Below are 24983 nucleotides of genomic sequence, written 5' to 3'. Positions count from 1 at the left end.
ATGATACATGTCTTTCTCTGATTGACTTATTTCACTCAGCATAACACCCTCCAGTTCCATCCACGTCGTTGCAAATGGCAAGATCTCATTCCTTTTGATGGCTGCATAATATTCCATTGTGTATATATACCACTCTTCTTTATCCATTCATCTGTCAATGGACATCTTGGCTCTTTCCACAGTTTGGCTATTGTGGACATTGCTGCTATAAACATTGGGGTGCACGTACCCCTTCGGATCCCTACATTTGTATCTTTGGGGTAAATACCCAGTAGTGCAATTGCTGGATCGAATGGTAGCTCTAATTTCAACTGTTTGAGGAACCTCCATACTGTTTTCCAGAGCGGTTGCACCAGCTTGCATTCCCACCAACAGTGTAGGAGGGTTCCCCTTTCTCCACATCCCCGCCAACATCTGTCATTCCCTGACTTGTTAATTTTAGCCATTCTGATGGGTGTGAGGTGGTATCTCATTGAGGTTTTGATTTGGATTTCCCTGATTCCGAGCGATGTTGAGCACTTTTTCATGTGCCTGTTGGCCATTTGGATGTCTTCTTTGGAAAAATGTCTGTTCATGTCTTCTGCCCATTTCTTGATGGGATTATTTGTTCTTTGGGTGTTGAGTTTGATAAGTTCTTTATAGATTTTGGATACTAGCCCTTTATCTGATATGTCATTTGCAAATATCTTCTCCCATTCTGTCGGCTGTCTTTTGGTTTTGTGGACTGTTTCTTTTGCTGTGCAAAAGCTTTTTATCTTGATGAAATCCCACTAGTTCATTTTTGCCCTGGCTTCCCGTGCCTTTGGTGATGTTTCTAGGAAGAAGTTGCTGCGACTGAGGTCGAAGAGGTTGCTACCTGTGTTCTCCTTTAGGATTTTGATGGACTCCTGTCTCACGTTTAGGTCTTTCAACCATTTGGAGTCTATTTTTGTGTGTGGTGTAAGGAAATGGTCCAGTTTCATTCTTCTGCATGTGGCTGTCCAATTTTCCCAACACCATTTGTTGAAGAGACTGTCTTTTTTCCATTGGACATTCTCTCCTGCTTTGTCAAAGATAAGTTGACCATAGAGTTGAGGGTCCATTTCTGGGCTCTCGATTCTGTTCCACTGATCTATGTGTCTGTTTTTGTGCCGGTACCATACTGTCTTGATGACGACAGCTTTGTAATAGAGCTGGAAGTCCGGAATTGTGATGCCGCCAGCTTTGCTTTTCTTTTTCAATATTCCTCTGGCTATTGGGGGTCTCTTCTGGTTCCATACAAATTTTAGGATTATTTGTTCCATTGGGAAGAGTCACATTTAATGCATACAGGAGAAGTGGGGACTTGGGGAAAGAATGCTGAAGAACAGTTTATCTTCCGTAGCTTGGCAGAAAGCTTACTTCCCAATAGTTGGTTTGCAAAGCTCTGGGGAGGGGTGATGTAGCCATCTGCACCAAGTCCTGGGATCACTTGGGAGGAAAACACAAGAGTGGGAGCCCCGGAGTCAGATACCTGGATTCAGTCCTGGTAATGTTCTAGTAACCCTGCGCCTCACATTTCTCACCTGTACCATAAATGAGGATGCTCTCTCACCGGGTGTGAGGGCTAATCAGTGAATTTGTGTAAAACCATAAATGAGGATGCAGTCTCATAGCGGTGGCCTGAGGGTATCAATGAATTCATGTTAAGTGCCCGGCATAGCACCTATTTACAAAGGGTGCAATCCATATTAACGCTGCTATTCTTAAAAATCAAAGTTAGGGATGTCTCTTAAGGGCAGATATAACATCCTTAAAATAAAGTTACCTGAGGATGGAACAGTTACCCGTTCCCTGGCCCCGCCCTCACTGTGAGTTGCAACAAGGAGAGAAGGAGGGGTTACCACTCCATTCACGTTTGGTGGCCTTTCACGCTCTATGCCCCGGGCTAAGCTGCCTAGGAAGTCATTGGAAGCTTGTCCAAAGTTAAGAGAACACCTCTGTTCTGTTCTATTCAATCTGGATTCCTCCTGAAACATCATTCAGGTTCCGCCGACCCTCTCTGAGTGTCCTTTGTCCTTGCCCTAAGCCAGTCCACACCAGGACATGGCTTCCTTGGGTCACAGTCTTTACATCGATTTGCAGAAATCGATTCTTCTTCTTCTCATTCTTTGATTATGTGCTTGCAGAGAGTTCCCGCTGTGCATCAGACCTCTGTCATTGATACCCGTCCAATTTTGTGTCCCTCGGTTTCCACTGTGGCACTCAGGCACGCCAGGAACGGGTGCTGGGCGCCATGGCTGTGCTCTGTGGCCTGACCCCTCTCTTCTCTATGATCAGAATTCTTCCAGCTTGTGACTCTATCGTCAGCCTGGTCCCAGTACCATGATGCCTCTGAGTCAGTGACAGGCACCATACTCAGTCTCTTTGGCCAAAAGATTCCCTTTCCAGTTAGGTGCAGGCTGAAAAGAGGTGCTCCTCCCCCTTCCTCAACAGGTAAAATAGCACTTCCTGTGAGATGCCATGAAGTCCTACCTTTCCCACAGCAAAGCAACAAGTGTTTCCTATTCCAACATAGTTTAACCACAAGCTGCATTTCATCTCCTTTGTTTTAGCACCCGGTTGAACAACAGGAAAGTCCCTACAGGCTCACCTTCCTGAGACGTGCCCTTTCCCATCCTTGTCTAAAATTCACTAGGCTCCTAGAGGAAAACAGTGGCTTTGCTTAGGATCTCTCCAATTACCTGTGGCAGAGGACCAGGTTTTATAAATGTCCAGTTTGTCACACATCAGAACTTTGGTAAAATACAACATATATGAAGTACAAGAAAACTGAAATACAAACAAAAAAATATAAGCCCACGGATCACGTGCTTGAAGATCACAGCAGTATCCAACTGCCCTGACCGTTTCTAGAGGCTTCTTCGCCAGCCCTGTGCTCATCCTGCGCGCGCGGGTGTGTGTGTGTGTGTGTGTGTGTGTGTGTGTGTGTGTGTGTGTGTGTGTGTGTGTGTGTGTGTGTGTGTGTGTGCGCGCGCGCCAGGACCAGCGCTAGTGAGGGCACTGACCTAGAGGGGCTACTCAAGAAACCACCTCGGGTTTCATGCCGGCATCTGTGTCTTCTCTGGCCGTTTTTAGATCGTCTCCACCCTGAGGCGCAAAACGAGGGAGAACGAGAAACCGGCGACGACGCAGAAGAAGGCCACCCCGCCGAGCTGCGCGGGGCGACCCACCCCGTGGTTTCTGCCCCAGAGCCGCTCTCTCCCCGCTTCGCCCCTGCGCCTGGGCTCCTGCGGGGCGCCCCGCGCCGGCCGCTCCTCTAGCATTCCCTGCAGCGGCCCTGCCGACGCCGAGGAGCTGGCCCGGCGGGTGCGGCGCTCTGGGGACCTGGAGATGGACAGGTGCCGACAGCAGGCAGGCTTCCTGGGGAGCCGGGCGCAGGGAGAGCTGCTGCTGGTCACGCCAGAAGCCGACTCGGACGCCGACGAGCCGCCGGAGCCCACTCAGGAGGAGTGGAAGCAGGTCGGGGTGGCCAGGGGCTGCTCCCTGGCATTTGGCTGTCTTCGGGAGGGGCTTTTAAACAGAACGAATCTCTTCCCTCCCTGTGAATTCAGGGTATTTTTTTCCACCCCCTTTCCCTCTCCCCCTGGGGTTAGAACAGCCCAGAAGGATATTAGTATTTGCCTAATAACTCACATATTTTAGAGTTTCGTAGAGGTCGGGCGGCTGTGGCGGCTGGGCTCTGTTGCCTGAGTAAACTTGATTTAGTGACCTAGCCTCATTGGGGTAGGAAGGTAAGCCAGGACTTACTGGAAGCTATTCCGTGATGTTTTGTTTTTAATGTGTCAGAAAGATGGCTATGTAGCTCAAGGCCAAATGGGTTAGGTCAGCAGCTTCCGCGGGCCTCTGTTATTAGGCAACTAAAGGCTTTTCCAGAATCTCCCGAAGTGTGTCATAGAGCCGCCCCTCGCTGCGAGGGAGACTGGGAAAGCAAGCGTTCAGCGAGGCCCATTGCCACCCCAAACGCCCCATCAGAGTTCTGTTAGCAGGAAGGAAGAAGGAGAATGAATACAGAGTAGGCACTCACAGTGTTCGCCTAGATGGGACCCTGGCAGCCGCCCGGTGGTCAACTCCACCGGGACAAGGCTGTGGCAGGGGTGCTTGTAATCCATGTGGGAGATCCACGTGGTGAGCTTGCGCCGCAGTGTTAGTAGCACTATGGGAATTTGCTGGTGTTCAACCATTTCTCACTATAACCCTGGCAGTTTTTTATGGTTCATCCAATAAAGACAAGGAGAGAATGCAGAATTAGCTAAGAGCTAAAATTAGCAGAACTTGCGGATTGATTGGATGGAGGGCGGTGAGAAAAAGGAGCCGCAGCTGACTGTGAGGCTGGACGCCTCAGAGAGATAGATGCTGAGTTTACATTACATTCTCCCTGAGCTATCGATCCTGGGCTTCAGCATCAATGTAGAGTGGAAATTTTAAAATAAATGCAAATCTCTCCTTTTGCAAAACATGACTCAATAATAGTGTTCTGATATTTACAAATCAAATGCACTTTTTCCCCTCAAAAGTACGTTTAGAAAGTATTGGGTGTCAACCACAAAAATACACCTGATTGTTTCATGTAACTTACAGAAGACTGGCCATCAGTGTTTTCCTGAGTAGTAACAAAAGGGTAGAACCTGAATTGCTGGAAAAGTTGTTCAGCTCTTCTGCAAATTCTTTTAAAAATGCTGAAATTACTTGAAGAACTGAAACATTTGATTGCACTTTCCCAGGACCACAGCTGGGGCCTTGTGAACGCTGCGTGAGAGATCATGTTGCCAGTCCCACAGCTTCTGCCTTCTCTTTGGGGCAAATGTCCAGGAGCCCGGAGCACTGGGGCTAACTGAAGATTTCTCCCAGAGCAGCTCCCTTTTTATCTGGTTTACATGTTGAGCTTTCATATAAGATTTATTTCCAAGAAAGTGGGTAACGTGCTTGTCAAACAATATGTGCATATACACACGCTCCTTCCGTGAGTAATAAAAAATTCTGGAACATCAGGGGTTCAAAATATAAGCATATGTCGGGGCACCTGAGTGGCTCAGTTGGTTAAGGGCCTTCAGCTCAGGTCATGATCCCGGGGTCCTGGGATCAAGCCCTGAGTTTGGCTCCCTGCTCAGCGGGGAGCCTGCTTCTCCCTCTCCCTCTGCCTCTCCCCCAGCTTGTGCTCTCCATGTCTCTCTGTCAAATAACTAAATAAAATCTTTAAAAAATATAAAAGCATATGTCAAATATTGATCACATGGAAAATTACTCACTTATGCAAATACTTGTATGCTCTTCTTCTTTCTCTCCTCCTCCGCCTTTTACTCCTCCGCCTTCTCTTCCTCTTTTCATAGGAATGACTCTGCATCTCTGTCTGGATTTTAGGAAAGAAACCATCTCTTGGTCTCTCCAGGTGGTCGATATCCTGTGGAGTGATCCCATGGCCCAGGAGGGCTGCAAGGCCAACACCGTTCGGGGAGGAGGCTGTTATTTTGGACCTAATGTGACCGAACAGCTGCTACAGAAATACAACCTGCAGTTCCTGATCCGCTCCCACGAGTGCAAACCTGAGGGCTACGAGTTCTGCCACAGCCGCAAGGTGGGCGCCGGGCCGCAGTGGCGCAGGGGTGGTCCAGACCGCTCCTCCCAGCCGGGACGAGCTCAGGCGCTGGGTTGCTCACAGTCAACTGCGCCTTGTGTTTGTTCTCCACTTGCTCAAGGCAGCTGGGTCCTTTACAGTCACTGATCCTTGACTTTCACAGCCTATTTATTTATTTATTTATTTATTTATTTATGGCAAATGTTTTCAAAGTATGTTATTTTATTTTATTTTATTTATTTTTTAAGAATAAAAATATTAAATTTTATTTTTCTATTTTTTTCACATTTTTAAAATTAACATATAATGTATTATTTGTTTCAGGGGTACGGGTCTGTGATTCATCAGTCTCACACAATTCACAGCACTCACCATGGCACATACCCTCCCCAGTGTCCATCACCCAGCCATACCATCCCTCCCACCTCCCTTCACTCCAGCAACCCTCAGTTGTTGAGGGTTTCCTGAGATTAAGTAAGTTAATGTATTTTATTTTTAAAGATTTTATTTTTATTTATTTGAAAGAGAGAGAGAGTACACGTGCACACGCACATGAGTGGGGGAGGGGCAGAGGGAGAAGCAGGCTTCCCGCTGAGCAGGGAACCTGACTCGGGGCTTGATTCCAGGACCCTGGGATCATGACCTGAGCTGAATGCAGATGCTTAGCTGCTTAACCGAATGAGCCACCCAGGCGCCCCTCACAGACTCTTTAAAGCTCAAAATTTGATTGCTGCCACCACTCAGCAGTGCCCTGAGAGGAGAACAGAGGGGCAGATATTGTCCCATTTTGAGGACAGAAATATGGCCTGGGGTTTTCCCAGCCACATCTCCATTCCTTAAGTCACATCGCTATGGGGTGACAGGATTTCTGCACTGCGCCCCAGCAGGGATTCAGGATTGTTTGTCTTCTCAGGAGCATATTTAATGTCCTGACTCAACTTTGCACATCTTAATCCTACAACGTTTGCCTAGCCCAGTGCCGCTAGGATGAGAGTATTGCCAGGAAAACTAACTCTTCAGGAGAATAACAGGTTTCCATGCGGGGGGAACAAAAAGTGAGATGAACTAATCTAAGAAACGTTTGGTTAATACAAGTTTGTCTACTGCCAGTCTGCTGAGACCTTTAGTTTCCTGTATTCCTTGTAAATCTCCAAGAAAAGACGCAGTGTCTACCATTTCCCGACGTACAGACAGTGTGGAAACTTTTTTCACAGAACATCTTAGAAGACACAGTTCTCTGTGGGAAGCTCCGCAGTGAGGCCTCACACCAGCTTTCACAACTGGTGTGCCGATTGTAATGGCCTTCCCAACTTATCCGATCCAGCTGGCCTCTAAGTTGAATGAAATGAAGTGTTTTGTCTGACCCCTGCTGTTGTCCTTGAGATAAAAATGTGAAGAAACCATGTTGTGGGACGCCCGGGTGGCTCAGTCGGTTGAGCGTCTGCCTTCAGCTCAGGTCATGATCCTGGGAGTCCTGGGCTCCAGGCTCCTGTCAGGCTCCCTGCTCAGCAGGGAGTCTGCTTCTCCCTCTGCCTCCGCCCCTCCCCGCTGGTGTTCTCCCTCTCGCGCTCACTCTCTCAGATAAATAAATAAAATCTTTAAAAAAAAAGATATCATGTTATGGATGTCCCATCAGAATTCAAGTTGTTACTGCCTGAATCACAACTCCTGCCTTACCAGCATTGATGACTTTAAAAATTGAAAAGATCCATGGGTGGGGTCGAGGAAGGTGAAGAGTTCTTCAGTGAACCTGAATGCCTTTCTCTCTCTGTTCTGATGTAGGTGTTAACCATATTTTCTGCCTCCAACTACTATGAAGTTGGCAGTAACAGAGGCGCCTACGTCAAGCTGGGGCCGGCCCTGACTCCATACATCGTGCAGTATCAGGCTAACAAGGCAACCCACATGCTGACTATGAGGCAAAGGCAAGACTTTTTAATGAACGATTTTCAGAAAAACAGAATTATGGTGTTTGTAGAAACTTTGAAATGTCCAGTATCATTACATTTATCCAAATTCTAAGTGAGAATTCATAATGTGGGGGGCACCTGGGTGGCTCAGTCGGTTAAGCATCCCACTCGACCTCAGCTCAGGTCTTGCTCTCAGAGTTGTGAGTTCAAGCCCCACATTGGGCCCCACGCTGGGCATGGAGCCTACTTAAAACAACAACAACAACAACAACAACAACAACAACAAAATTTAGCTCTGTCAGCAATAAGGTCTACAATAGGAGAATGTAGGGGCCTCTTTCTTCTCCTCCATACACTTTAAGATCTGTACCTACCCATCATTAATGGAAGCAACAAATTTGCTTCCTGCAGAAGTTTTTCTCAATGGGTGCATCTTGGGTAAAGTCCATAAAGCAGGCCACTGAGTCTTTCCAGGGTCACTCTTATGTTTTCTCTCATCCTTAAAGGGTTTGTTTTACCCCATAAGTCACAGACAAAGGTTCTTTGTTTTCTAGGGATTTGACAGATGGGTTTCAGTCCACACATTTGTTGACAGTGCCCTTTTCTTCCTGGGAAGGAAGTGTGTAATATTACTTAACATGGCTTCTGTTGAGATGATTCTGAGTTCTAACCTTAGCTGAGAGCTTACCACCCACTAAGTGCTATTATAAAGAATTTATATGTATTGTCTCACAATGAACTTAGGAAATACATACGAATTTCAGTTTTACATAGGAGATCATCAAGGAACACAGGTTAAATCAGCTGGCTCATGGTCCCACAACCAACACACGGTGAAGGCAAGCCTTGAGGCAGGCAATCTTATCTCAGAAATCATACCCTAAACAGATTTGCGGTACACTGCCTCCCACCAAGAAGACGGTCTCAGAGTATATAAGCTGCTAACAGATGCAGTTTTAGTGCTACTGAACAAGTTGCTTTAATTATCAGATGGACAAATTAGAAATCAAAACAAAGTTAACATAAACCCAGTGGAAGGAGAACACATTAATATTTAGCATCTGCCTTGTGTGAGTGTTATAAAAGTGCCTTATTTTAAATCACTCTTGAGTCATTAAATATCAAGAGTTATTAAACCCTCAAGTTATTAAAAAATCAAGGCCAGCATCACTCAAGAAGTTTCATATGAGAATTTAAACTCATTAAGTGATAGTCAAACCTACTGTGCAGAGGCATCAACCAGGGGAGCTTTACCAAAACTCAGCCACCCTAGCCTCACCACAGCCCCACCACAGTCTCAGAGGTGGGCCCCAGGCAACTGGAATGCCCGATTCCATGGGACTTAGGTGTTGTAAGAGCTCTTTGAAATATTCATTGATTGTCTGAAAGTAAGTAAACATCACCTAATTTACCCAGAAATCACTTGTCCAACAACTTCAACTCCCTGGAGCAGAAGTAAGGGGGAAATGTCTCTGACCATCCATAATTGATGGCTCAGTGTCCATAAACTCAAGATCATGTTTTTCTTAGAGGAGGCCTCATTCAGCATCCATTTACTTTTGGTTCACATCCACACCTCACAATAATAGGTTAGCCTGCCTAGAGTTCACCTGTCAAGATTGATTGCTGGTCCCACTCCTTATTAGCTATGTGACCTTGGATTAGTTACTTTGTAATGGGCATAATAATCGGACCTACCTCAGTGGGCATTGGAGGACTGAGATAATCCATGGAGAGCCCTGCATTTAGTTAGTGTTCACCATTTGCTGCTTGATATAGAAACAGAGAGCCTTGGACATCTAAACAGCTCCTGAGAGCATCACCATACTACATCCCTGCATGATAATGGTGGATGACGACAACATAACAGAAGATAGTTTAAATGCTTTGCCAAACCAATGGTTTGTAAACTTTTGGGGGGAGAGGGAATCCCATACTTCTTTTTTTTTAAGATCTACTTATTTTTTTATTGGAGAGAGAGGATGCGCAAGCAGGGGAGGGGCAGAGGGAAAGGAAGGGAATCTCTAGCAGACTCCCCGTTGAGTGCAGAGCCTGATGTGGGGCTCGATCACACAACCCTGAGATCATGACCTGAGCCGAAACCAAGGGTCGGACGCTTAACCGACTGAGCCACTCAGGTGCCCCAGGGAGTCCCATACTTCTTTTAACCTTTGATGAAACAATGAACTCCCTCCAGAAAAAGCAAATACACTCACATACCCATACATTTAAGGGTGAGTTTTAGGCAGTTCACACTCTCCTAGGAGGTCTACGGAGCCCACTTAAGGACAATTACGCTAAATACCTTAAACTGCAAGGAAGATTTTCATCAAACATGATTGAAACTGTGTGTGTGTGTGCACATGTGTGTGTAACTGTTAGCGTGAGGAAAGATAGATTATCTGGTCATCACTTATAGAATGGCTGGTTCCTCAACGAGGCAGGACAAAGGATAGACTTACCTTTATCTCTTTTTTTCTTTACCTTTATCCCTTTTTATCTTTTTATTCATTCAACTATGCATATTTGAACACTTACTTTGGGCCTAGTGCTGTGCCCAGCATTACTCTTTTGATCCACTAAGAATGAGAAAACTAAATTAGTGTTATTTCATTATTCATAAATCTTGCCTTGTACCTATTTAACATAATAATAAATTATAAGGAAAGCAGATGAGTAGGATAACAGACACTATTTACTGAGTGCTTTCAATGTGCTGGGTTTTCTTCTAAGTGCTTTATATGAATTTACTTTTTTAATCTTCACAATAATCCTATGAGGTAGGTACCATTTTTCTTTCTTTCTTTCCTTTTTTTTTTTTTTTTTGGTAGGCACCATTTTTATCCCTCTTTTGCAGATGGGAAAATTGAGGTGCAGTACAGTAGGATAACTTTACCATAAAGGTGGTGTTTTTCCAGCACTTTTCTGTAAGCACTATCCTGCCCTGGGAAGGACAGGGCCAGGTGCTATTTGTATCCAGCGGGGAGAAGTGGGAGAAATAGGAGATGGAGCTTTTCCTTCAAAAACTGAGCTTTCTTCCCTCAAACTGAGCTCTCGGGAGGTTGAGATGTTAAGAGAGAGAGAGAGGAGTGTGGTAAGAAAAACAAACCCATGGCTATTTCCTCTACGTTAACTTCTTAAGAATGTTTGTTTTCATCTCCTGTCCCAGGATTAGCAGAGTAGAGGAGTCGGCTCTGAGATCTCTGCGGGAAAAGTTATTTGCTCATTCCTCCCATCTTCTTGGTGAATTTAAGAAGCATGATGCAGATAAAACCGGTGAGACCATGGGGCGCCTGGGTGGCTCAGTCGTTGGGCGTCTGCCTTCGGCTCAGGTCATGATCTCGGGGTCCTGGGATCGAGCCCCGCATCGGGCTCCCTGCTCGGCGGGAAGCCTGCTTCTCCCTCTCCCACCCCCCCTGCTTGTGTTCCCTCTCTCTCTGTGTCTCTCTCTGTCAAATAAATAAATAAAATCTTTAAAAAAAAAACAAAACAGGATGCCTAGTTAAATTTGAATTATAGATAGACAACAAATAATTTTAAAATATAATTATGTCCCATGCAATATTTAGACCATATACTTTGTGGTCTTTCTGAAATTCTTATTTAATTGAGCATCCTGTATTTTATCTTGCAACCCCAGTTTCCAGCAAACTCTACCTGGACCCACAAAAATAATGACAGTGCCCATTATTTCTATTACCTGCAGACAGCAAGAAGTATGTCAGGACAAAAAAGTCTGCACTGCGGGGCAGGACACTGGACTTATAAGTGACAAGTCAACAAATCATCTCGTTGCTGTAGGTTTCATCTCCCTTAGTGACTGGGCGGAAGCCGTGGAGTCTGTGGTGCGTCTAGGACTGCCCTGGCGGATGCTGAGGCCACAGCTGGTGAGCAGTTCTATGGATAACACGTTGGAGTACAAGTCCTGGCTGGAGGACTTGGCCAAAGGACAATTGAGCCATGAGGTAATGGTGTGAAGATGCTGAATGAAGCCATACTGGGGCCCATGAAGCTCCCGATGGAGAACTTTGAATCAGAAACAGTCAGATATTGAGAACCCAGAAAAGAAGATAGTTGTGAAAAGGGAACTACTTGTTGAGTTTTTATATGTCAGGTTTTGTGTTAAGTGACTTACATATGTTGCCTCAATTTATCCTCAAAATACCTACCACAAGAGTATGGTATTATCAGCACCATTATACCTATGAGGCACTGCTCACCGAGCTTCTAAATTGTAGAACTGGGACTCAAACCCAGGTCTGTCTGACTTCCCTGGCACCATCCTGCTTCCCTCACTAAAAAAAAAAAAAAAAAAAAAAAGGATTTATTCAATAAATACTTAATGAATGTATAATGTATGTGAGGCCTTGGGCTAGGTACTTTTAAAAATGGCTTTATTTCAATATAATTCACATGCCATACAATTCATCCATTCAAACTGTACAATTCAGCGGTTTTTCATATATTCACAGATATGTACAGCCATTACCAGGGTCTGTTTTAGAACATTTTCATCATGGTCTATAAGTACTTCTTAAACCCTTAGATTATTTGGTAGGCTGAAGGGGTTGGGAATAAAATCTCTTCAGTCTGTTTCAACTGTATCTTATTGTCAGGGTCAATTGTGGGTTAATTATATATTAGGGCAAGCCTAAACATAAGATATAGAAAGAACATGTCTTTTCTTTTGCAGAATATACAGTCAAGTTTGCTGGAAACACTGTATCGGAACCGATCCAACCTGGAGACCATCTTTAGGATCATAGACAGTGATCATTCAGGTAAAGACACTCTACTAGCCTATCACTTCTGATGCAAAACACGTACTTTACCTCCCACCTTTCAGTCTCCTTCCTGGTCATTTTAGCTCTCTACTCAAGCACTTCGGGAGCAAAGTAAATAATGATTATGCTTATAAATAAATGGCAGAAACTAGAAAAGTATTTGGGCACTACGAGCAATCCGTATAGAAGAGGGGTAGGGCAGAGGATGCAAACAAACTGGATGAGAACTTCTCATAGAGAAAACTGTGATTAGAAGATGTGGTGTCCCTTATAGTTGTATCAGAAATAGCCATAAAGTAATGAGGAGTGCCTAGGGCAGAAAGAATTTTACAATCTCACTCCCGAAGTATTCTTTTTTAAACTCCTTATTTTGGAATAAATACAGATTTATAGGACATACCAAAAAATGTACAGGGATGTCTTGTATGCTCTCACTCTGTTCCCCCAATGGTCCAAAGCCGTTTTTCAATGTTACTACTCTCTTCCCACCTATTTTTAGGTATAATTCACATACCGTATAATTTATTCACTTAAAACGTTCAGTTCACTGGTTCTTAGTATATTCTCAAGGTTGTGTAAGCATCACTACTATCCAATTATAGAACATTTCATCACCCTAAAAAGAAACCCAGACCCATTAGCAATCACTCTCTATCCCTGTCCCTTCTCCATCAGCCCCTGACAACCCTTAATCTGCTATCTGTCTCTAAGGATTTGCCTAGTCTGGACATTTTGTATAAATGGAATCCTACAATATTATGGCCTTTGGTGTCTGGCTTCTTTTACTTTGCATAGTGTATTCACGGTTCATCCATATTGTAGCATGTATTAGTTCTTTATTCCTCTTGATAGCTGGTATATCCATTGTATGGATGTATATACCACATTTTGTTTATCCATTCATCAGTTGATAGACATTTAGATGGCTTCCACTTTTTGGCTTTTATGCATAATGACGCTGTGAACATTTGCATACAACTTTTTATGTGAACATATGTTTTTTTTATTCTCTTGGATGTATTCCTAGGAGTGCATTTGCTGAATCATATCATAAAACTATGTTTTGCTTTTTGAGGAACTGCCAAACTGTTTTCTACAGTGCCGATACCATTTCACAATCCTACTGACAAGGTTTGAGGGCTCCAGTTTCTCCTTAACCTCCTATCCTCACCAACACTTGCAACCCCCACCCTGTTTTATAGCCATTCCTGCTGGGTGTGCAGTATCTCATGGTTTTGATTTGCTTTTCCTTAATAACCAATGATATTGAGCATCTTTTCATGTGCTTATTGGAAATTTTTATATATTCTCTGGAGAAATGTCGATTCAGATCCTTTGCCCATCTTTTAATTGAGTTATTCATCTTTCTGTTGTTGGGTTATGAGAGTTCTTTATATATTCTAGATACTATGCTACGATCAGATATATGATTTGCAAATTTTTTTCCAACTTTATAGATTGTCTTTTCACTTTCTTGGTAGCTTCCTTTGATGCACAAAATTTTTTAATTAAAAAAAAGTCCAATTTATCTTTTTTTTTGGTGGTGTTTTTGGTGTCATATCTAAGAAACCATGACATAATCCAAGGTCACAGAGATTTACATCTATTTTTTTTCTAAGAGTTTTATACTTTTAGCTCTTCCAATTAGGCCTTTGATTCATTTTGAGTCAATTTTTGTTGGTAGTCCAAGGTAGGGGGTTTAGCTTCATTCTTTTACATGAGGATATCCAGTTGTCTACTACCATATGTTGAAAAAACAATTCTTTCCCCATTGAATGGTCTTGGAACCCTTGTAAAAAAAAAAAATCAATTGACCATAGGTGTATGGGTCCAAAGGCTTTTAATAAGCAAAATAAATTATATGTTTGGGATGACTTAATGCATGGTTTCTCAGGAGTGGCACTATTGACATGTTGGTCTGAATAATTCTTTGTTTTGGGGTCCATCCTGTGTATTGTAAGATATTTAGCAGCATCCCTGGCATTTATGTACTAGATACGAGTAACACTTACCACCATCCGGGTCATGACAATCAAAAATGTCTCCAGAGGAAGGGAAGTAAAACTGCTCCGAGTTGAGAACCACTGGTGATCCATTGGTTTTGTGCCACCCTCTTGGGAGTTTAAACTAGATACAAGGCCTTGGGTATCTTTGTTCAACAGTAAGGAACAGGTGTCCCTGCAAGAATGTCAGAGGAAGTGAACATTGGAAACTAGACTGACTCACTGATGTGAGTTTCTCTCTCTGCTAAGGGTTCATCTCACTGGACGAGTTCAGGCAGACTTGGAAGCTGTTCAGCTCTCATATGAACATTGACATCACAGATGACTGCATCTGTGACCTTGCCCGGAGCATTGACTTCAACAAGGATGGCCACATCGATATCAATGAGTTCCTGGAGGCCTTCCGCCTTGTGGAGCAATCCTGCACAGAGGGCGATACCTCAGATTGCCCCCAGGCCACAAACACTAAGGGCAGTGGCTGCAGCAAGCCCGGCACACCCTAAGAACAGCCTGGTGTCCAGCTCCCATGGTGCCTCATATCCAAGACTGAGCTTGTCCCTGGAATAGCTCCCTTATTCTCCAGAGGTTTGTGGAATTTTAGGCTGAGAAATTGCCTACCAGTGTGCGTCAGAATCAGCTCTTTGGGTGTGTGTGTGTGTGTGTGTGTTTGTGTGTGTGTGTGTGTGCGTGCGCGCACGCACGTGTGTTTAAATATATAGGTACCCCATCCCCATCTCAGAAGTTTCACAGGGTAAGACCCAGGTATAAATATTTTAAATTCTCAAGTCTACCCCAGTTAAGAACCACTGATAATTCAATCCCCTCATTGTTTTCATTTTATACATTTTAATTATTGTGGGTTTTTTTTAAAGATTTTATTTATTTATTTGACAGAGACACCAAGAGAGGGAACACAAGCAGGGGGAGCGGGAGAGGGAGAAGCAGGCTTCCCGCTAAGCAGGGAGCCCGATGCGGGGCTCGATCCCAGGACCCCGGGATCATGACCTGAGCTGAAGGCAGATGCTTAACGACTGAGCCACCCAGGCGGCCCTTAATTATTGTTTTAAAAAAATCTTATTGATAAAGGAAAGTTATGAAAAATTGTGCAATCCCATGACCCAAACATGGATTCTTTTCATTATTTACTTTTTCTTGTTATAACTATAGTTTTTATATAATTTAGTGTTCTGCTTTTTTAAAAAATAAATTCACATCTACTTGTAAATACTTTCCTGTGTTGCTACATAGTCCTCATGATTATTAGTTTAATGGCTGCATAATTTTCTTTCAGTTGGACGCACTGTAATTTGTTCAGCCACTCTCCAGGGGTGAAACATGTGCATTGTTTTTAGTTTTTCATTATTATCAATAACACCGTGGTTAATAACTTTGTGCATATAGCTTGTTTTACAAGTCTTTGGAATTATACATTGTCTTAAGATAAAATCCCAGGAATGGATTACTTTGTCACAGAGTACCTTATCAGTCTATAAGAAGATTTCCTATAAGGAATTGGCTCACATGATTATGGAGGCTGCGAAATCCCAAGAGGTGCAGTCAGCAAGCTGGAGACCCAGGAGAGCTGATCGTGGTGTGGTCCCCATCCAAGTCTGCAGGCCTAAGTACCAGGATGGCCGATGGTTTAAGTACAGTCTGAGCTTGAATCCAAAGGCAAGAAGGCAGATGTCTCAGCTCAAAGAAGAAAGTCAAGCAGAGAGAGAGAATTCTTTTTTACTCAGCCTTTTATTCTATCCAGGCCTACAGGGAACAGGATGAGGCCCACCCACATTAGGGAGGGCAATCTGCTTTACTCAGTCTACCAATTCAAATGTTAACCTCATTGGGTGTACTCAGAAATAACATCTAACCAAAAATCTGGGCATCCATGGTCAAGTTGACACAGGTGTGAACATTTTAATGGCGGCTTGCTTTTTAGGACTGAGCACATCCATGAACTCACAAGCTCTGAGTGCGATCATCTGTAAGTTTTGCTAGGGGTGAATGTTGGTATTTCTGTGCTGTTTTAATCTACCTTTCTGACTTAGTGTCTCCCCACCTCATTTTATTTTTAAAGTAAGGAAGTTGAGGTCCAGAAAGCTAGCTTGGTAAATGATCTAGTTAATGACACAGCCAGGACCAGGACCCGTAATCCCTGCTCCAGACAGTGTTCTTTCCAGTTTGGCCAGGACTACATCACTTGTTTGGTTTGACATTGAGCGAGCCCTTTTTCTTCTGTGGCAAACAATCTCTAAAGTGCCTCCTGCCCTCAATGATTTCCTGCCTCCTGGTGTTCTTGCCTTTGTGTGATGCCTCCCCGGGAACACAGGCAGGACCTGTGCCTTGCTTCTAACCAACAGAATACGGCAGAAGTGGTGGGTGTTAATCCTGTGATTACATTACATTATGTAAAAATGTTTGTTAGTAGCCTGGAGCAAAAGATGCTCCTAGCTGGCTTGACAAAGCAACAGGTGATGTTGAAGGAACCCATGTGGCAAGGAACTTTGGGTGGCTTGTAGGATTTACAGATGGCTTCCAATGGGTGGCTACACAAAGCCAGGGTCTTCAATCATACAGCTGTAAGGAAACACATTTTGCAAACAACCTGATTTAGCTTGGAAGCAGATTATTCCAGATGTAATTGAGCCTCCAGATGGAAAGGCAGCCTGGCCAACACCTTGACTGCAGGTGTGTGAGACCTTGAGCTGAGGATGTAGTAAAGCCATGCCCAGACTCCTGGCCCACAAAAACTATTAGATAATAAATGTATGTTGTTCTAAGCCACTAAGTTTGTGGTCATTTGCTCCAGAGCATAGAAAACGAACACAACTTGCTTCTTGGAAAATGTTTTATTTTCTTATTCTACTACTCTAGAAAAGTCTGGATTTCCTTCGGTGAGTACAATCCAGAGAAGAGTTAAGATATTTTAGTGAATACATATGACCCATGTGTTTATCTTGCCTGAATTAGTAACTAAGAGATCAAATATACTAGTGAATTTATGGGTTTTTTTTTTTTAAGATTTTATTTATTTATTTGAGAGACAGAGAGAGCACCAGCAATGGAGAGGGGCGGAGGGAGAGAAGCAGATTCCCTGCAGAGCGTGACACGGGGCTCGATCCCAGGACCTTGAGATCATGACCCGAGCTGAAGGCAGATGCTTAAACCACTGAGCCACCCAAGCGCCCCTGAATTCATGTTTATATCTGTCTGACACATCTTGTGCAAACAGCTCAAATTCAACAAATAAAGTGCTTGTTATTTTCATGTCATTTCATTACATTCCCCACTTCATTGTGATAAAGGTAAGCAAATATTCTGAGGCTTAAAAGGAACAACTCATAAAACAAACAAAAGGATAACTCAGTGTCAATGAGATAGAGCTTTGAGGATTTACTCACATCTGGGCAATGGCCCACGAAGACCATCTCTCTCCAAACAGAGGCAAGGGTGAGGCTTATCAAGGCAAAAGCTACAAAGCTTCACAAGTGATGGGTAGTTTAAACAAGTCCTTGGCTTGTCGATCCAGAACCGGTTGGTTGTAGTGGAGCTCGGTGGGTTGATTGCTAAACCCGGAGGTCCTTTCTTGAGTGTAGATAGCACAATCACAGATTCATATCAAGCTGTTCTGCTCATTCTAACCAGTTTTCTGGGAAGCATCTTGCCTTCTTCAGGGGCACTCACTGTTTGCTGTCTTACAGCCTTCTGGCTCTGTGTCCCGCAGTGGGCAAGTCCTATGCACACACTCAAGGCTCAGAAAAGATTTCCTTTCTCCATTAGCATAGTGAATTGGTAGGGAATTGTTTCAAGGGAGTTTTAATTTAAAAGGAATTTTAAAATTGTGCAAGGAAGAAATAGCAAAATCATACCTTTAATCCAGTGATGTGGCCTTAAACTGCTAATTAAAATCATCTGGGGAGCTTTTATTTATTTTTTCAAAGATTTTATTTATTTATTTGAGAGAGAAAGAATGAGACAGAGCATGAGAGGGGGGAGGGTCAGAGGGAGAAGCAGACTCCCTGCTGAGCGGGGAGTCTGATGCGGGATTCCATCCTAGGACTCCAGGATCATGACCTGAGCTGAAGGCAGTCACAACCAACTGAGCCACCCAGGCACCCTCTGGGGAGCTTTTAAAACATAGGCTGCCTGTGGCCTCACTCCAGATGGACTAAATCAAAATCTCTTGAGGCCATGCTATTGGAATGTTTAAAATGCTCCCCAGGTGATTCTGACGTGCAGCCAGGCTTGAGTCCTGCTGAGCTAACTGGTTTACCCTGCAATAGTGAAGGGTGATTATTTGGTAAGACTCTAAGCACTTTTTGCACTGGTTTAACTGTAAGTATGAGAGGCCAATTCAGAAACCTAACAATTTAGATTTAAGATGAGGAAAGTGCTAAATACCCCCAAGTAGTATTAACAGACTGATGAAGAGAGATGAAACATATCTACTTCACTTGGAGCTTTAATGGACATTCAAAACTTAACATTTACAAAATAAGCTCCTATATGCCCCCCAAAATCTTTCCTCTTATGATCGGATTATATGTCAATTTCATCCTACCAGTTTCCTTATGCAAAACAAGCAAAAAAAAAAAAAAAAAAAAACCCACACAAAACCCAAAAGACTTCTTTTACTCATTTCCCACATCCAGTCCATCAAATCTTGTTGACTCCACCTTCAAAACACATCCAGAATGGAACTTCTTCTTCCTCCTCCCTAGTCTAAGCCATATCATTTCTCACTCTCTCCACTTCCTCCATTACCTACATAGCAGTGATTCTTGAAGCGTTTGATCACAGGATCCTTTTACACTGTTAAATATTATTGAAGGTCCCAAAGAGCCTTTCCTTATATGGGTTATATCTGTTGATGTTTCCTGCATTAGAAACTGAAACTGAGAAATAGCTAAGATACTTATTAATTGTTTAAAAAGAACAAGATATCTATTAAATGTCAACATAAATAACATTTTTATTTTGAAGTAATTATAGACTATAAGAAGTTAAATAATGCAGAGAGATCCCATGTTCCCATCACCCTCCTCCATCTTACTTCACTACAATGAATTATCAAAATCAAGAAATTGATAATAAATAACATATTTTAAAGAAGATTAACTATATATCACAAAACAAAAAAAATAGTAAGAAGGGTGGCATTGTTTTACATATTTGAAAATCTCTTCAATGTCTGGCTTATTGGAAGACAGCTGGATTATTCTATCTGCTTCTGCTGGCAATCTGCTGTGATGTGTTTTGTTGGCTGAAGTATATGAAAAAAAATCCAGCCTCGTGCAGATATGTAATTGAAAAAGAATGGAGTATTTTAATAACCTTTTCAGATAATTGTGTGTAATCAAACAGTTTTCTTTGATACTACACCAAAATTTGACAAATGGTAGTTCTTAAACGCTAGTAGAAATGAGTAATTTAAACCATATCCATAAATGTTTTGTGCAGTCAACACCATATAGCCAAAGACCACCAGGAACACACCTATAATTGAACAAAGTTAGGTTTGCTGGTGTTCCAACCCAGCCAATAGCAGCCCCAGCTGATAACACATGGAGCAGAAGAATCACCCAGCTGAGCCTCATTAACCCACAGATCATGAAATATAATAAATGGTTATTGTTGTCTTAAGCCACTAGCTTTTGGGATAATCGCATAAATAACCCAAAACATTGACAATCCAAGGAATTAAAGTTTAGCCTTGTTAATCCAAATGGAAGGATAATTTTAGGAAGTGCTCATACATCCCAAAAACATTGTTTTCTAAGAATATACTAATAATCATGAAAGTCTTTTTCTGTTTTGAGATTTTTGACATGTCTTCAATTCGTAAGTATTTTGGGGCTTTGTTGTTATTTATTAAACAATTACGCCTGCTGCTGGACATAGAATACACATGCAGGTATAATTAATGTTTCATAAATCTTTAACAATCATTGGTTTAAATGTGAGCATTTATTTCTATAGAACTCAAACATTTGATCTGTATTTTAATTTTAATTAATTAATTTATGTATTTTTTAAAGATTTTATTTATTTATGTAAGAGAGAAAGAGAGCACAAGCAGGGGCAGAGGCAGAGGTAGAAGCAGACTCCCCACTGAGTGGGAAGCCCAACGCAGGGCCCGATCCCAGGATGCTGGGATCACGATCTGAGGGGAAGTCGGATGCTCCACCGACTGAGCCACCCAGGTGTTCCTCTATTTTAATTTTACGTATGTATTTATTTATTTATTTTAAAGATTTTATTTATTTTTCAACAGAGAGAGACAGTGAGAGAGCGAACACAAGTAGGGGGAGTGGGAAAGGGAGAAGCAGGCTTCCTGCCGAGCAGTGAGCCCGATGTGGGACTCGATCCCAGGACCCTGGGATCACGACCTGAGCTGAAGGCAGACGCTTAACGACTGAGCCACCCAGGCACCCTCTATTTTAATTTTAAAACAAAGGCATAAAGTTCTCAATTTCCAGGTTATTGTTTTGAAATATTTCCCAGTTACAGACTCAGAGTCTTGTGAATTATAAGGGACTTTAGATAGTAAGTACAACCTCAAAACCACTTCCTGGCAGGCATCTGCTGGAACGCTCCAGGGAAGAGGTCACTGGTTTTAAAGGCTGCCTAGTTCCATTTGGGGAGAGATGTAGGTGTTTAAGAAGTTCTCTCTGGTGTCAAACATCAGCCTAGTAAGAGATCTGAAATCAGAAGATTTGGACTTCAGGTCTTGGCTATGGGATCTGGGAGGTCACCTGTCTGACTCCCCAAGATCCAGCTCTTTAGGAGGCAAAGAGTAGCCCTAAATACCTACACAGGTGTGTTGAGATTCTGGGGACAAATTAACACAAAACCAGAAGCAGAATTATCTTGACATAACCCTCACCTTCGTCTTAAAGTAAATGATACAGAGCTGAACCTCTTTATTACTGACTGATTATAAACCATTTTATTTTTTCTCCCAGAAGAAGATAATTTTAAGCATGCATTTCTTTTTGCAAACAGATTAGATTCATTAATATATTTCATTTTATCTTAATTTTAAACAGTTCAAATGTACTCACTTGGGTTTTTTTCCCTTTCTTTTTCACTAAATTGATTTTTCTGGTATCTTATATTTATGGCAAATGATAGCGGTTTTTCAATTATGGTATTGAGGTAATGTTTTCTTTTAAAATAAAAGTGTTCATAGTGGGGGGTTGCCTGGGTGTCTTAGTCATTAAGCGTCTGCCTTTGGCTCAGGTCATGATCCCAGGGCCCTGGGATCAGGCCCTGAGTCGGACTTCCCGCTCGGTGAGGAGTCTGCTTCTCCCTCTCCCTCTGCCTCTGCTCCTTGCTCATGCTCTTTCTCTCAAATAAATAAATAAAATTTTAAAAAAAAGTGTTCATACTTAACTGGTAAGGGAGATACCATGATTATGAAGGTGGTTTTCCCAGGGTGAAGCTTATCCGTTGCACTCCGAATGTGCTGACCCCTGCAATTTCCCCAAATGTAGGAAACTCAACTGCATAATTTGTGGTAGTGGGGGGACTACATTCATACTCTGCCCTAAAAAAATAAATAAAATAAAATAAAAGTGTCCACAGAGTTTCAGAAACATTGGCCTTGCAGATGAAGTCTAAACTCTATGATCTAAACTGTGCCCACTTCTGCAGTCTCAAATCTGAGCTGCTTCCCAAACCCTTTCTAGCCACTTGTATCTCCCTACGGTCCCCCAATTATACTCTACATTTCACAGAGTGTTTTCTGGATCCTAAATGGCCCATGCCCCCATTGGCCTAGCTTCATTCTTCTTCAAGACCCCGCTCAAATGCCTTCTCCTCTATGAAGCCTTCCAGTGACCCGTCCCCTCCTCAATTGCTTCTCTGGGCCATGAACTTGCTTTGCGTTCCTTCCAGTAGAGTCTGATTCACACACTTGGCAGCAGTGACTGGTTTACATGCCAGTCTCCACCGGCTCCTTAAGAACCCAGGGCAGATTTCATGTCCTATTCGCCATGGTGTCGCTGGCAACTGGCCAGGCACACACTAGGCACTCCATAAATATCATTTGCGTTAGTGAATATTAATAAAGGCCAAAAAGATCCTTGTTTCTGAATTGGAATCCACCACTAGCTTACAAATTCAGCATGAAATGTCTCTGGAAGATTAATGGTCTGAAAAAAAAATGGATCACACCGAACTCAACCCAGTCACGGCAACAAAAATTCCTTTTTTAAAAAACAAAAAGATTAAAAAAAACTACACAAAGATTTTTACTTAAATGATCATATGGTGGTCTTGTGAGCACGTGGGGAAACAGGCACCCTCAGACATTGTTGGTGAATGTGTACATTGGTGAAAAAAGGCTCATTCTCTTTGACCTAATAATTCCACTGCCAGATGACTATCTTCAGAAACACTCTTAAAGTATAAAAGCCACACACACAGAGATGTTTGTGGCAACATTGCTTATAATAGAAAAAAAAACATTAAATCTACCCCAAGTCTATTAATGAGGGATGCGGTAAATAAATTATGCACACACACCCCCTCCTCCTACAAAATACCATGCAACCATTAAAGAGAATACTCTACCATTACCATTAGCCATGGTTACTCCTGGGGTATGAGTTCACATGAGTCTTTATTCACAGAGCGCCCCAGGAAAGTTGTGAGGGAAATCTTGGAAACAAATCTTATCACCAAGGCTATTATTATTACTCAATATCCTTTGAGGTTTTCTAATCCTCATGGGATAGTTTTGCAATTGAAAAAATACAATAAAAATACATATTTGAAAACTAAAAAAGGGCCTCTACGCCTTAAAATTATGCTTTTAAAGCCGCTAGGTGTCACCCTGAGCAAATGCTCTGAGTCTCAGCAGTTACTGCCAGAAAATGTTGATCCCTCATCAATCAGCTAGAAATAGCCTGTAATCTGGTCTCAGGGAAACGCTGACTTCCGGTCCCATAGAAGTCCTGGCGCCAAGTGGTTGAATCAGGAAAGGAGAGGCAGGAACAGACAGGTGAAGCCAGGACATGGGGCGGGGGGAGGCAGGGCTCAGCCTGCGGCCGGAGTTGGTAAGGGGATCCTCACACACCGCACACCATGGCACAGTCTCGCAGCTCCCTCCTTATTTCTGGGCCATGAATTTACGTGCATAGGCTGTCTAGACTTGACAGTTGGTTTTGTTTCCAAAATGGCTACCTTCAGGCAAAACCCTTCCAGCACCTAGGAAGGAGTTTTGAAAAAAAAAAAAACAAAAAATCCAACCAGAATCTGATCAAACTTCTGGTACCTACTAAATTACAGGAGCTACAAGGCCCAGAGGAGTGTGCTAAATGACAGCAGGAGTTTGCAGTCAAGCAAAATCCAGGATGGGGACCATATGGGACAAATGACCTGGTTTCTTCAAAAATAAATTACAGGGAGACCAGACAAAAAGAGATGAAAAGGATGCCCTGATTAAAAGAGGATTAAGATCCATATCAAGCAATTGCAATGTATAGAATTTACTTGGATCCCTGATCAAATAAATTAAAAAAAAAATGACAATCAGAGATGTGTGAATACTGACCAGGTATGTGATGATATTAAGGGATTATTATTCATTTCTTAGGTACGATAACGATTTTGAGATTATTTTGCTTTCGAGTCCTTAGAGAAACATACTGAAATATTTACTGGAAGGGTTTCAAAATAGGAAGCAGTGGATGAGAATATAGATGAAATCACACCGGCCCTGAGTTGATCATTATTGAGGCTGGTTGATGATGACATGAAAGTTAATTATACTATTTTTTTACATCCTTTGTTTGAATTTTTCTGTAATAAGCATTGTTTAAAATTAGACACCAGTGTTCCGGTAGAAGGAGTAGATTCCATACTTGCCAAAGCAAACAACCAAACAAGCGGTCTAACCATCATAGTCATCAAACTTCTGAGTGGACAAAAGTTAGATAAACACAGTTTATTTGTTTTGTGGAAACAGGGGGAGGGGAATCACCTCATCTCATTCAGCCTCAGTTTCCTCATCTGTAAGATGGGTATCATACAACAGTATTTTCCAGGGGAGGCATGAGATGTACATGAGAGAAGCATATGAAAGAGTATTCTGGAATCCATAAAGTACTACCCAAGTACTAATACGGTTTATGTGTTAACATTAGCTCATTTATTCACACATGCGTTCTATAAACATTTATGGGATGCCAGATGCTGTGTTAGCACCACAGATACCAATCCGGGGCGCTATATGATTTAGCTCTGCTTTGTCTAATTCAGTGTTTCTCAAGCCCTAGGTATACATTAAGGATCCCAATGCCTGGGCATCACCCCAGACCAATTGAATCAGAATCTCTAGGTATGGGTCCTGGCATGGGGATTTTTAAATTTTTTAAGCTTCACAAGTGATTGATTCTACTGTGCATCCAGGGTTGAGAACCATTTGTCCCTTTGATCTTTGATCAATGAATAGTGCTGAGCAGTCATTACAAAGATCGGATCTTGGTTTATGTGGTTCTCAAACAACTTTTAATGACCGGAGGCATCGTCTAGGTGTTCACTTTCTGGAAGAACATGCTTCATCCTGCTAGACAACCATGCTGTCTTCTGGCCACATCTGACATCGTTGTTGCTGACACAAGAGTAAGACAATTTCAGATATTTTCTGTGGAATTTAACGTTGTGTTTTTCTTCCTTGTAGGGAATTTAT

General features: G+C 42.6%; 1 protein-coding gene and 1 non-coding gene across 2 annotated transcripts in view; both read left to right on the top strand.

Annotated features, from left to right (window-relative positions):
- Positions 1-14793, top strand: part of PPEF2 (protein phosphatase with EF-hand domain 2) — a 35514-nt gene extending 20721 nt beyond the window's left edge. Inside the window, exons 10-16 of the mRNA XM_027600094.1 lie at positions 3097-3480; positions 5408-5593; positions 7376-7518; positions 10673-10779; positions 11305-11468; positions 12197-12284; positions 14540-14793. Coding sequence (XP_027455895.1) covers positions 3097-3480; positions 5408-5593; positions 7376-7518; positions 10673-10779; positions 11305-11468; positions 12197-12284; positions 14540-14793 — 1326 coding nt within the window. The remainder of the gene's footprint in view (positions 1-3096; positions 3481-5407; positions 5594-7375; positions 7519-10672; positions 10780-11304; positions 11469-12196; positions 12285-14539) is intronic.
- Positions 14794-21674: 6881 nt separating this feature from the next.
- On the top strand, positions 21675-21839 carry LOC113926134. The gene has a single exon (XR_003521207.1). It is a non-coding gene; the product is annotated as a U1 spliceosomal RNA (small nuclear RNA).
- Positions 21840-24983: the final 3144 nt, after the last annotated feature.

The sequence above is a fragment of the Zalophus californianus genome, chromosome 2, assembly GCF_009762305.2.
Source record: "Zalophus californianus isolate mZalCal1 chromosome 2, mZalCal1.pri.v2, whole genome shotgun sequence".
Taxonomy (NCBI): domain Eukaryota; kingdom Metazoa; phylum Chordata; class Mammalia; order Carnivora; family Otariidae; genus Zalophus; species Zalophus californianus.
The sequence above is the reverse complement of the archived record's forward strand: the minus strand, read 5'-3'. Positions and strand labels throughout refer to the sequence as shown.